The sequence below is a fragment of the Chiloscyllium plagiosum genome, chromosome 35 (assembly GCF_004010195.1).
Source record: "Chiloscyllium plagiosum isolate BGI_BamShark_2017 chromosome 35, ASM401019v2, whole genome shotgun sequence".
Taxonomy (NCBI): Eukaryota; Metazoa; Chordata; class Chondrichthyes; order Orectolobiformes; family Hemiscylliidae; genus Chiloscyllium; species Chiloscyllium plagiosum.
In genome coordinates, this window is record NC_057744.1 from 30928839 (window position 1) to 30942747 (window position 13909).

The following is a 13909-nucleotide window of genomic DNA, read 5'->3' on the forward strand; positions in this document are numbered from 1 at the left end:
CGGTAATCACTGACACGCCCCCCTGCACTGTATTAATGTGCTCTCTAGTTTTCAGATTGAGTTGATGTATCTGTACCGTCTCCGTCAGATCCTAGTAATTAGACCTGACCAAATGTAATTGTGCTTATTGTTCTGAAGCAATAACAATAATTTATTGAGCAAGGACAGGTGTGATGGGCTGAATGGCCTCTTTCAATGCTATTTTTTTTATGGCTTCTAAGAACAGTGCCTCTTCTGTAGATACTCAAGTGGTGTATCCTCTACCAGTAATTACTAGATAGACTCAAAACAAAGCAAAGACAGAGGAGGGTTGTTGGAAAAGATTTATTCAAATGACATGGAGATGACAAATACCACAAGGTATTATGGGTGGTCACACATTTCTGTGCTGTCCTTTGGTCCTTTGAACCTTCCAGCACTCCAGTTCACCCTTAGCCGTCACAGCCATTTTCTAACCCTGTGCAAACCCACCGACACTACTTCCAACCTCCCTCATAATTCCCTAAATACCATCCTTCCTGTGTTGCAACCTGTGCCAGTGGATTTCCATTGGATCAGCCATGCATATCCTCCAGGCCAGCTCCAGAGTGGGGATGTTGGAAAAGATCTGGGAAATCATATTTACCTATAGTAACTGTCTGTGTGAAGATTGCACATTCTCCCTGTGACTGCCTGAGTTTCTTCTTGGTGTTCCGGTTCCTCCCACAGCCCAAACATGTACAAGTTAGGTGGATTGGCCGTGCTGAATTGCCCATAGTATCCAGGGATGTGCAGGCTAGGTGGATTAGCCATAGGAAATGCAGGATTACAGGAATAGGGTAAGGGATTGGGTCTGAGTGCTCTTTAGAGGGTCGATACACACTTGATGAGTCGAATGGCCTGCTTCCACACAGTAGGGATTCTATGATTCCATTCCTTGCCCTGAATTCCTGCCAGAATAATGAATGGGAATGTTGCCTTGGTTTATGTCTCTCTGCAGTTGCTGTCTGACCTTCTGAGCATTTCCAGTATTTTCTACCTTCATTTCCAAGAAATAACAAGTTGGTAGTCGTGGATTCAATTATAATGGAAAATGCAACGTGAATCTCCACGACTGGCACAGAGGAATGAGTAAGAGGCTGACGCACACATACTACTTACCATGTCCTGCTGAACTTAAATAAAATATCACAGTTCTCCCAAGGGATCTAAGAGCTCAAACTAGACACTCTAGGGACTAAATCAGGATACTTACTGTATGAACCTCTGCGCAGCAATCAGAGATGTACTATAGTGCTTTCCAGCATGATAATTAATTCAGAAATCAGGTCAGTGAGCTGGAAGGTGACACCAACACTCACAGATGATTTATTTCATAATTGACAAATAAAGGTTGTGACTCGATGATTTAAAATAAACTGAAATTAGACTTTAGATATTTGACGAATCAAGGGGGAGAAGCCACTGTTAAGATTAATGTGACAGATTGACAGGATTTTCTGATGGAGGTTTGCTCTCAGCAATGAATTCAGAGTTGTACCAACTAGACCTGAAATGAGTCAATCATTGTGCCTCGCTAAGCAGACTAATGACTTGTTTTCAAAGGGACAGACTTATCATCTTTGCGGACAAGAACAGGAATCTATCTTGATGAGGGGGGCATGCAGTGAAATATAATGACTTTTAATGCTGCTGAGTTGAAGATGCCTCCGGTCTGTTTCAAGGTGTTGCTGTATCTGCAGCTGGTGTCCTAGCACCAAGGTCAGACTCTGAGATTATAATGAACAGGGACTTTGGCAAGCAATTGGAGGAAAAAAAAATTCTCAATGGCAAGAGAAATATTTTTTCTCCACTTCAATCATTGCTGAAGGCAGAAATAGAAACAGATGGTTCATTGTTCCTGTAGCTTGTGTTCGATTTGCTCAGCATTTTCTAAGTATTAATTATGGATAGGATATTTGTTATATTGATAATCAAGATGTTTTGACTGAGAGGGATAAATTGGTTGCCCTCTTCTATGTTTTTGGTCAGTCACAAAGATTTACATTCTTTTTAGCATGAGACTATGCATCTCTCCATTTAAAATGTAGAGTCATAGAGTCATAAGGATGTAGAGCATGCAAACAGACCCTTCGGTCCAACTCATCCATATCGACCAGGTATCCTATCCTAAATTAATCTGGTTTCATTTGCCAGCATTTAGCCCATATCCCTCCCTATTCATGTACAAATACAGATGCCTTTTAAATGTTGCAATTGTACCAGCCTCCATCACTTCCTCTGGCAGCTCATTCTATACATGCATCACCCTCTGCATGGAAATGTTGCCCCTTAGGTCCCTTGTAAAGCTTTCTTCTCTCACTTTAAACCAATGCCCTCTAGTTTTGGAGTCCCCTACCCTGGGGAAAACAGCTTGGCTGTTCACTCTCTCCATGTCCCTCATAATTTTATAAACCTCTATAAGGTCACCCCTCAGCTATCAATGCTGTCTTTTGTTTAATTCACATTGGTTTCATGAGAATTGGCCAACTTATGTAGGTCAGGTGAGATCAGTTTAAGACAGAGGTTTATCACTTTTTAAAAACTGTTTGTCTATACAAGTCTCATATACTAAATTAACTGATGGGATGGTAAGGACAAAAGCCCATATTTTATATCCTTGTGACAGCGGTAACCGGGACGTATTTGTCATTTTAAAAAGTCGCAAAATGCCAGCTGTACTCAGCAGAGACATTGTGAGTGTCAAGTTTCTTGAAAGCGGAGTCATAGATAGGCAGGATGGGGAAGAAGATATTTGGTATGGTTGCCTTTATTGGTCAGTGCACTGAGTTTGAGTTGTCATGTTGCAGCTGTGCAGGGACATTAGTTAGGTCACTTTTCGATTACTGCATTCAATTCTGCTCTCCATGCTATAGGAAAGATGTGGTTAAACTTGAAAGGGTGCAGAAAAGATTTACTAGGATGTTGCCATGGTCGAAGGCTTTGAGGCTGAATAGGCTGGGGCTATTTTCCCTGGAGCGTCAGAGGTTGAGGGGTGACCATATAGAGGTTTATAAAATCATGAGGGTAATAGATAGCGTGAATGGCCAAGATCTTTTTCCCAGGGTTGGCATGTCCAAACCCAGAGGGCATAGGTTTAAGGTAAGAGGAGAAAGATTTATAAGGGACCTAAGGGACAACATTTTCATGCAGAGGGTGGTGCGTGAATGGAATGAGTTGCCAGAGGAAGTGGTAGAGAGTGGTACAATTACAACATTTAAAAGACATCTGCTTGGGTATATGAATAGGAAGGATTTAGAGAGATATGGGCCATGTGCTGGCAAATGGGACTAGAGTCATAGAGTCATAGACTAGTTTGATGTAGCATATTTGGTCGACATGGATGTGTTGGACCGAAGGGACCATTTCTCTGTTGTACATCTCTATAAGTCTACGACTCTGAAGAGGTACAATTTGGTGATACGTAGCATAAAATATGGACCAAAAGTGTTGGCTGAGGAAAAGAAGGCAGCTGATGCTGGAGGGAAAGATTACAAAGTCCCTTCTACAGTTTTACAATCTGTTAGATTTGGACTAGATAGAATGTTTTTAGAGGATGTCTGAACAGGCATGTGTATCGCGACCACTGAGTCTGTATGGAATACCCTGCAAGATCTGACTGAGAATTGACAGAAAGTCCCCAGCCATACATATACAGTTATCAAGACATTTGCAGGTCTGCTGTGGAATGGGTGAAAACTAGACCAGTGTGTTCGAGGATTCCTGCAGCATCGTCCTAGTGGTCATTGTCAATGTCCAGTTTCTGCCAAATTATCCTCCATTTCTCTGGCTTCCTGTCACTGTATAACATCATGGTGGAGCAGGGAGCAGATTTTTAGCACTCTTAGATTCAGTTGGAAAAAGGTACAACCAAGCTGTCAGGACTAATAAACACTGTTTGTGATCTTTGGTGGTTGTTGTTAGAGCTGCACCCTGCAGCAGCAAGAAGAGCTCAGATGGCAGGGCTGAAGAAGATTGCCTCGCTTTCTGAAGGACCATTCTCCACGTTTTCCAATAAACAGGGCTGACAGATGATTATCCTAAAGTGACCACTTCAGCATTGCTGGCTGGGAAGTGAGCATTGACCTACATGACACAGAGTTGGTGGAATTTGACGAGCTGAAATTTAATGAAGAGAAGCACTTCTGTACTCATGCTAGTCATCATATTAGACCCCTACAAATCTGCATAACCTGTCATATTAGACCCCTACAAATCTGCATAACCCTTCATGTTAGACCCCTACAAATCTGCATAACTTGTCATATAACCCCTACAAATCTGCATAACCCTTCATATTAGACCCCTACAAATCTGCATAACTTGTCATATGACCCCTACAAATCTGCATAACCTGATGGATAACTGCATTAATTATAATCACTTGGTCAATCCAGAATCATGATGAAATGATATTGAGTAGGTGAGATGCAGAGGCCTTTGAGGTCCAGAAGACACAGTATGTGGGCACCACTGGCCCAGTTGATCCTTCACAGCCCTTGAACTGAGTGGCTTGCTGTGGTATTTCAGAGGATCATTAACAGTCAAACACATTATTGTGGACTGGAGTTACATATAGGCCGGACCAGCACATTTCCTTCTCTAAATGGCAGGAGTGATCCTGATGGGTATTTACAAAAATCTGTGAGAGTTGGGACTGAGACTAGCCTTACATTCATTTAAATTTGAAGTTCCATCAGCTGCCCTCTTGAACCCATGACTTCAGGACATTAGCTTGGCTCTCTGGATTTCCCCGTCCAATAACTTTACCACATGCCTCTGACTCAGAGCCAGAAGATTGGACTTCGCCCAACTGTTAGGGTTGTCTCTAGGCTGTTAGCGCCCTATTTCTCTCTATGTCTGTTTCACCTCTGAGACCTGGGTAGCATCTGGACAGGCAGCGAGTGGAGAAACTCTTCTGTTGGTTAAGGAGTTAATCCGACTAAAGGCATAAGTTGTGGCCAAGAAGCTTGCTCCCCCAATGCTGCTCCTGTGCTCAATCACAAAAGGTACTTGTCCTCCAAGCGTGTGTTGGGTCGTAGTGAGGGTCTGTGTGCAGCTGACAGCTAACAATAACTCTTGTTTTTCCAGGATCTGGGATGCTCTGACTGACAACTACATCATGAGCACAGCTGATGACTGGCGGACAGCACGACTACAGGAACTCAATATGAATCTCTCCAACCTGGAGGTAACATTGAGGCCTTGTCTGAGGCTATGCTTAGACTATCAGTAACACTGGGGGTGGGAGGCGTGTTCAGGAAATAGACCTCAATTTACATTACAGTCAGTTCTGCTTTAATGCGGTAGATCCATTCCCAGGCAATCCTATGTTATCAGAAAATCGCATAATAGCAGCACCATTTAAACTAATGGGGCTCGAATAGCATTATAACCAATACACACTTTAAAAGTTTATGCTATAGAAACATTTCCCCAATTCATCTATTGCGTACAGTGAATTCACATTAACATAATGAGTGTTATAGCAGAACAACCTGTATTTGAATCAAGCCTTGCCCAGGACTGGGATTATTTCTTCTTAGCTATTTTTCATATTCTGATGAAAGATAAGATTTGAATGGGTTTGTTCCTAGATTTGATGTAGTGTTGCCTCAGTTGTTGACTTCTCCTTCTCTTGGGTTCAAGTCTCACTCCAGAGACCTGCAATGCCTTAGCCCTATCATGAGTGTGTCAGAGTGTATCACTCTGTTTGAGGTATCGACCTTCAGATGAAATGATAAGTTGAAGTCCAGCTCCCCAAATAGATCTCACACTTCAGAGAAAAGCAGTGATGGTCTCTCCCTGTCTCCTGGTCAATGGTTACCCCTCACCAAACACCAGCAGTGACCTGGTCATTTTATTCATCACTGTTGATGGGAGCTTGCTGTGCTTGAGTTGACTGCCAACATTGATCACGTTTGAAAAGTACTTCATTGGCTATAAGGAGATGTTTGACATAAAGTGCATATGACAATCTCTATATGATGACAGATCTTTTCTTAAAATTCATTTGAATCAACAGCAGAGCCTCAAAGTTATACTTGCAGAGATATTGCTACTTATTGATTCCTCTCAGTCGTTTATGTTTAGGACTGTTCCTGCTCAAGCAGCCCTGATATTTTAATGGGAAGGTACAGATCAGTAATTCCCAGCTGAGGTTTCAGGTCTAGGGTCATTTATAGAGTCATAAAGATGTACAGCACAGAAACAGACCCTTCAGTCCAACTCGTTCATGCCGACCAGATATCCTAAATTCATCTAGTTTCACTTGCCAGAATTTGGTCCGTATCCCTCTAACACCTTCTTATTCATATACCCATCCAGATTCCTTTTAAATGTTGTAATTGTACCAGCCTCCACCACTTCCTCTGGCAGCTCATTCCATACATGTGCCACCCTCTGTGTGAAAAAGTCGCCCCTTAGGTCTCTTTTAAATCCTTCCTCCCTCTCCTTAAACCTATGCCCTCTAGTTTTGGACTCCCCACCCTGGGGACAATACCTTATCTATTCACCCTATCATGCCCCTCATGATATTATAAATGCTTGTAAGGTCACCCCTCAGCCTCCAACACTCCAGGGAAAACAGCCCCAGCCTGTTCAGCCTCTCCCTGTTGCTCAGACCTTCCAAACCCAGCAACATCCTTGTAAATCTTTTCTGAACACTTTGAAATTTCACAATATATTTCCTGTAGCAGGGAGATCAGAATTGAACACAGTATTGCAATCGTGCCCTAACCAATTTAGTTGTTTTTAGCCCGGAGTGATGTAAAGGCTGTAATTGGCTGGAAGGGAAGAGGGAAATTCCTTCCTGGTCTTCCTCCAGCAATTCCCCATGGAAAATACACACTCAGGGTCATCAACACCAGCTAAGTGCAGGATCAGACTGAACTGTGCTGCTCAGATGAGCCTTGTCTGTAATAATGTCTATCATATCATTGTAACCTGTAACTAACATTCAATAAATGAATCATGTTAACTACCAGAGCACAAAGTGGTTTTCCTCTGCCGTACTAGATCATGCAAACAAAATAGTTTCATATACACCTTTATCATTAGCAATTGCTGTTACTGGGTAATGAGTTGGCATGATCGTACAATGTGCACCAACAGGAGTCAACCACCGGAGGGTATGAGATTTGGCACCAAAACCATATATGGAATCCTCCTGATAGATAAAGATGGTTTGAAGCAAGGGCACATTTGGAGGGTGGGTCATGCTCTGTATCCAGGAAATCTGGTTGGAGATGAGTGAGAAATGGCAGTGGCCATTCAGCTAAAAGCAGCACGGAGCCAATCGGCATCAATTGAGAACCTAATGAGAAGCTTCTGCTAGTATCTCTTTGTGTTCATTGTGGAGTTAGGCAGCTCTCAGGAGTCTGCCTCCTGCTGGCAGACTGCATGGCTATCAGGTATCATGCCCCATAATGTGACTGAGGTTAAGGAAGGTCACCAATGCATCCCATATGCATCCCCCCAGGGGGTTTTCCTACTGCTCCAAGGGACCTACTAGCATTGCTCACTCCATTTAATCCATGTTGTGGAACCATGCTGAGGTCCACTCCATTTTAAGTTGCTCCTTGACTCCCTGAGAAGCAGCCATTTGTGGTGGGGCTCTGTCCTCTCAGGCTGCGGGCCCTCTGCCTGAGCCTGCAATGTCAGGGTTCAGAGTGTTTTGCTGGAAAAGCACAGCAGGGTCAGGCAGCATCCGAGGAAACGAGAATCAATGTTTCGGGCTGGAGCCCCTCATCAGGAGACCGTCGATTTTCCTGCTCCTCGGGTGTTGCCTGACCTGCTGTGCTTTTCCAGCAACACACTCTCAACTTTGATCTCCAGCATCTGCAAACCTCACTGTCCCCCTGCAATGTCAGAGGCTAACCCACCAAGATTAATCAGGCCCACCCACACGTATTTCCTGGAAAATCAAGCTAGATTGTGCACTGCAGACCCATGTGGGATTGAATACTGGAATGGTCCACCACTCCTGAAATAAGTAATCAGAATGGTATTTATCATCTCTCCCAGTATGTGTTACTGGAGAAGGGCTGTTTAAGGTAATTCACGTTGCTGTGATGGGCTTAAGAGGTAGAATCGTAGAATCCCTACAGTGTGGAAACAGGCCCTTCAACTCATCAAGCCCACACCGACCTTCCAAAGAGTAACCCACCCAGACCCATTCCCCTACCCTATTGTCTTCTATTTACATCTGACCGATGCACCTAACCTACACATCCCTGAACACTACAGGCAATTTCTGAGTCAGTATGGATACATCTGCATCCTTCAAAACATAGGGTAGAACATTCTTGTCTCCAACCACAGCCTGTGGGTGACAGTAGGAGCATGGCTGGAGTCAATATAACATGAACATTAATTCCTTCAGGACCTTCTCCAACAGAGACTGCAAACACATAAAAGAACTTGCAATCACAAAGTGCCTTTCATGCGTTCAGGATGTAGTGAGATGGTTACCAACTATTTTTGAAGTGTGGCCACTGTTGTATTGGAGGAATTGTAGTTGTCAAATTGATCACAGGATGACCCCAAAAACGTCAGTGTGTCTGCAGTGATTGTAATGAGGTCAACCAGATGGACATCTTAGTATGAGTTCCCTGTTTTGGGTGGTTAATCTGGTCCAATCAGGGAGCCCTGGCTGACAGATATAAGCAGGAGTGTCAGGAGTTCTGCTCACACTAGGAGCCGGCTCTGACCTAGCTGGGTCTGTGTCATGTACTATGCAGAAACGGTGCATAGGGTGACTTGGTGATGGCATACCGGCCTCTGTGGGGTTATTTCAGTGACAATGGTCAGAAAATCAATTTCTATATGGGTATTCCAGTCATTTACATAAATGATTTGGATGTGAGCATAAGAGATACATTTAGTAAGTTTGCAGATGACACCAAAATTGGAGGTGTAGTGGACAGCGAAGAGGGTTACCTCAGATTACAACAGGATCTTGACCAGATGGGCCAATGGGCTGAGAAGTGTCAGATGGAGTTTAATTCAGATAAATGCGAGGTGCTGCATTTTGGAAAAGCAAATCTTAGCAGGACTTATACACTTAATGGTAAGGTCCTAGGGAGTATTGCTGAACAAAGAGACCTTGGAGTGCAGGCTCATAGCTCCTTGAAAATGGACTCGCAGGTAGCTAGGATAGTGAAGAAGGCGTTTGGTATGCTTTCTTTTATTGGTCAGAGTATTGAGTAGGACATTGGTTAGGCCGCTTCAAAGTCTTTTCCCTGGGGTTGGGGAGTCCAGAACTAGACGGCATAGGTTTAGGGTGAGAGGGGAAAGATATAAAAGAGACCTAAGGGGCAACTTTGTCACACAGAAAGTGGTACGTGTATGGAATGAGCTGCCAGAGGAAGTGGTGGAGGCTGGTACAATTGCAACATTTAAAAGGCATTTGGATGGGTATATGAATAGGAAGGGTTTGGAGGGATATGGGCCGGGTGCTGTCAGGTGGGACTAGATTGGTTTGGGATATCTGGTTGGCATGAATGGGTTGGACTGAAGGGTCTGTTTCCATGCTGTACATCTCTATGACTCAGAGCTCAGATCAGGGTACAGACCAGACTGACAAGTAAACTTTGAACTTAGAACATTACAGCACAGTACAGACCCTTCAATCCTTGATGTTGCACCAATCTGTGAAACCAATCTGAAGTTCATCTTACCTACACTTTTCCATTCTCATCCACATGCCTGTCCAATGACTATTTAAATGCCCTTAAAGTTGACAAGTCTCCTGTTGTTGCAGGCAGTGCATTCCACACTCCTACTACTCTATGAGTAAAGAAACTACCTTTGACCTCTGCCCTATATCTATCACCCCTCAGTTTAAAGCTATGTCACCTCATGCTAGCCATCACCATCTAAGGAAAAAGGCTCTCATTGTCCACCCTATCTAACTCTCTGATTATCTTCTATGTCTCAACTAAGTTACCTCTCAACCTTCTTCTCTCTAATGAAAACAGCCTCAAGTCCCTCAGACTTTCCTTGTAAGACCTTCCCTCCATACTAGGCAGCATCCTAGTAAATCTCCTCTGAATCCTTTCCAAAGCTTCCACATCCTTTCTATAATGCAGTGACCAGAACTGTACGCAGTACACCAAGTGCGGCCGCACCAGAGTTGTGTACAGCTGCAGCATGACCTCATGGTTCCGAAACCCAAGCCCTCTACCAATAAGAGCTAACCCACCATATGCCTTCTTAACAACCCTATCAACCTGGGTGGCAATTTTCAAGGATCTATACATGGAGACCAAGATCTCTCTGCTCATCAACGCTACCAAGAATATTACCATTAGCCCAGTACTCTTTATTCCTGTTACTCCTTCCAAAGTGAATCACCTCACACTTTTCTGCATTAAACTCCATTTGCCACCTCTCAGCCCAGCCCTACAGATTATCTATGTCCCTTTGTAACCTACAACATCCTTCCGAATTGTCCACAACTCCACCGCCCTTAGTGTCATCCGCAAATTTAATAACCCATCCTTCTATGCCCTCATCCAGGTCATTTATAAAAATGACAAACAGTAGTGGACTCAAAACAGATCCTTGCAGTACACCACCACTAACTGAACTCCAGGAATAACATTTTCCATCAACCATGACCCTCTATCTTCTTTCAGCCAATTTCTGATTCAAACCACTAAATCACCCTCAATCCCATGCCTCCATATTTTGTGCAATAGCCTACCATGGGGAACCTTATCAAACACCTCACTGAAATCCATATACACCACATCAACCGCTTTACCATCCACCAGTTTGGTCACTTTCTCAAAGAAAGCCCTTGCTGGGCTTATTTAATAATCAGTGAATGGTGTGCACTTCACACCCATTTACACATGTAAACCAATGTGAGGTTAGGACAGTCACTGTGACAAGCCTTCCCATTGCCCATCCCAATACTGTGTTTTACTCCCATGGCTCTGAACAATGAAAGTTATAGTTTAGATTAGATTACTTACAGTGTGGAAACACTCTCAGTCAAATGTGACCACCAACACTGTCTCCCTCAGCACCTCACTGGCCCCAACACTCTCTCACTCAACCCCTTACTGGCACCAACACTGTCTCACTCTGTCCCTCACTGGCACCTTCTTAATTTATTTAACCCTTTGAATATAGATCAGCCGCAAGTTGAAATGAGAATTCTCATTGAAACTGAGCCTTGGTACGAAGCAGCAAATTGTTTCAGAGAATATTCATTCATAATCCTGCAACAATTGGCCTGAGTATTTTATCCAGTTCTTTGGTCTGTTACTAAACTACAGAGTGGCATCAAGGAGCCCTGGCAAAACTGGAATCAGGGAAAAACTCTCCACTGGTTGGATCATATCTGGCATGTAGGAAGATGGTTGTGATAGTTGGAGGTTAGTCATGTCAGTTCCAGCTCATCTCCGCAGGAGTTTCTCAGAGTCCTGGGCCCAAACATCTTCAACTGCTTCATTAACAACCTTCCCTCCATCGAAGTCAAAAGTGGGGTCATTTGACAATAATTGCACAATGGTCAGATAGCAATCCCAAACCCCAGGCTCATGTTCTGGGGATATGAGTTTGAATCTCACCAAGGCAGGTGGTGAGATTTGAATTCAATAATTAGACTGAATGAAAAGATAGCCTAATGGTGACCATGTAGCCACTGTTTATTGTCATTTAAAAAAACCCACCTGGTTAACTAATGTCCTTTGGGAATCTGCCATCCTTACCTGATCTAGCCTATACGTGACTCCAGATTCACTGCAATGTGAGTGACTCTTCATGCGGGAGGGACAACAAACATTGGTCTATTCAGTGACACCCTCATTCCATGAGGAGCACTTTTTAAAAATTCTGTCGACCTGATCTTATTACACGTAAACACCCTGTACAAGACCACAAAAAGTTTTTACTGACTGTATTATGGTTACAGCCCATGGAAACAATCCTTCTGTGGGATTTTGATAGACCAGGGAAAACATTTCTGTATTCAGTTAAACTTACCGCCTCCCCCTGGTGGGATGTAAGGGACCACCTTCCAGTTGTGCTGGGTTTGATGTCTCATAGCTGCTTTTGCACATGCTCAGTAGCTGTGTTTAGAGTAAAAGTATAGCAAATCTTTACAATGAATACAGTCAGTAAAGGCAACTCAGGAGTGCTCCCCAACCAGCCGGATTAAAGATAGGGCAGACTGGGTGTTGGTGATGTTTTACGCGAGGAGGCTGCTTGTTAAATCCAGCACAAGATCTTGCCATCAGTGAATGGCCTGGCCTGACCTGGATGGAACTTTATGGAACTTCCCTAGTCAGCAGGACAAAGGAAGCACCACCAGTTTAATCAAAATAAACCGCAGAGCATTAGGTACAGCAGAGAATTGGGTAGCTCACTTCTCCACCCATGGGCCTATTGAAGGCCTCATGAAGCCAATTAGTAACCATCCTTTTCTAAAAGCAAATTTGCTCATGGGATGTGAATGTCATGGCTTGGCCAATAATTATTGCCCATCCCTAAGTGTCCTTAAGGAGGTGGTGATTTGCTGCTTTCTTGAAATGCTGTGGTCCATTTAGTGTGTGTGTGTACCCACAACACAGTTCGGGAGGGAGTTCTAGGAAATAACAGGATGGTGCATGGTTCGGAGGGAAAGTTGCTGGTGGTGGTATTCCCATGTATCTGCTGTCCTCCAAGGTGATAGAGGTTGCAGGTTTGGAAGATCCTTGGAGAGTTGTTTCAATGCATCTTGTAGATGGTGCACACTGCTGCTACTGTGCCTTAGTGGTGGAGGGTATGAATGTTGAAGGTGGTAGCTAATAAAGTTGTCTGCATTGTCCTGGATAGGGTTGAAATTCTTAAGTGTTAATACAGTTGCACTCATCCACACAAATGGAGAGTATTCTATAGCACTGTTGACTTGTGGGCTTGTTTATTGGGGACAGGCTTTGTGGAGTCATGAGGTGAATTAGTCACTGCTCTGATCTGCTCTTGTTGCCACAGTACTTAAGTGGCTCATCCAGCTCAGTGTCTTCCAAGCCCAGCTATTTTACCCATGGCAGGAATGGATGGAGCAAGTTTCCTGTAGGTCCCCTCTGCCCATTTGAAGCATCCACACCCCTCAAGACCACACTTTCCCTTGTCTCCTCACACCCCCACAGCAGACCTCTCAAACGTTATGCTCCCCAGCTCCCTCATCCTCTTCACCAGACCCTGCTGAACTGGCCTTTGCTGAGGCCAGAGAAGTTAGCCTGGAGCTGTACAAAACATTAGTTAGGCCACAGCTAGAGTATTGTCTGGAATTCACAATGCAGGAGGGATGTAGAGCACTAGAGAGAGTGTAGAGATGATTTACCAGGGTATTGCCTGGGCTGGAGAGTTTTGGTTATGAAGAGAGATTGGACAGACTGAGGTTATTGTGGTTCTGTTTGCCGAGCTGGGAATTTGTGTTGCAGACGTTTCGTTCCCTGTCTAGGTGACATCCTCAGTGCTTGGGAGCCTCCTGTGAAGCGCTTCTGTGAAAAAATGGCCAAACTAACACACAAGAGAGAGGACACCACAACACACACCTGGGTTAGAAACCTCTCCCACAGACAGCTCACAGACACGGAAAGGACAATACTGGCCAAGGGACTCAACTACAACCACAGGGACGCCAAGACAGCAGACTTCCTAGCAGCACTAGAATGCACACTCAGGAACAATGGACTGACAGAAGAGACACAACAAACAGTGAGACAAAGTATCGTACCCCTGATAACAAGGAAAAGACAAACACATAACCTCAACACCAAGGAGAGGGAAGCACTAAAATCACTAAGAAACGATAAGAACATAATCATACTACCAGCAGACAAAGGCAGAATGACGGTCATCCTGGACAAAGCAGAGTACATCCAAAAAGCACAAC

General features: G+C 44.0%; 1 protein-coding gene across 2 annotated transcripts in view; it reads left to right on the forward strand.

The window, feature by feature from the left end:
* The window catches only part of fez1 (fasciculation and elongation protein zeta 1 (zygin I)), a 96931-nt gene that overhangs the window by 21876 nt on the left and 61146 nt on the right, over positions 1-13909 (forward strand). For both annotated transcript variants that reach the window (XM_043676871.1, XM_043676870.1), the window contains exon 2: positions 5110-5209. In XM_043676871.1, the coding sequence (XP_043532806.1) occupies positions 5110-5209 (100 nt within the window). The remainder of the gene's footprint in view (positions 1-5109; positions 5210-13909) is intronic.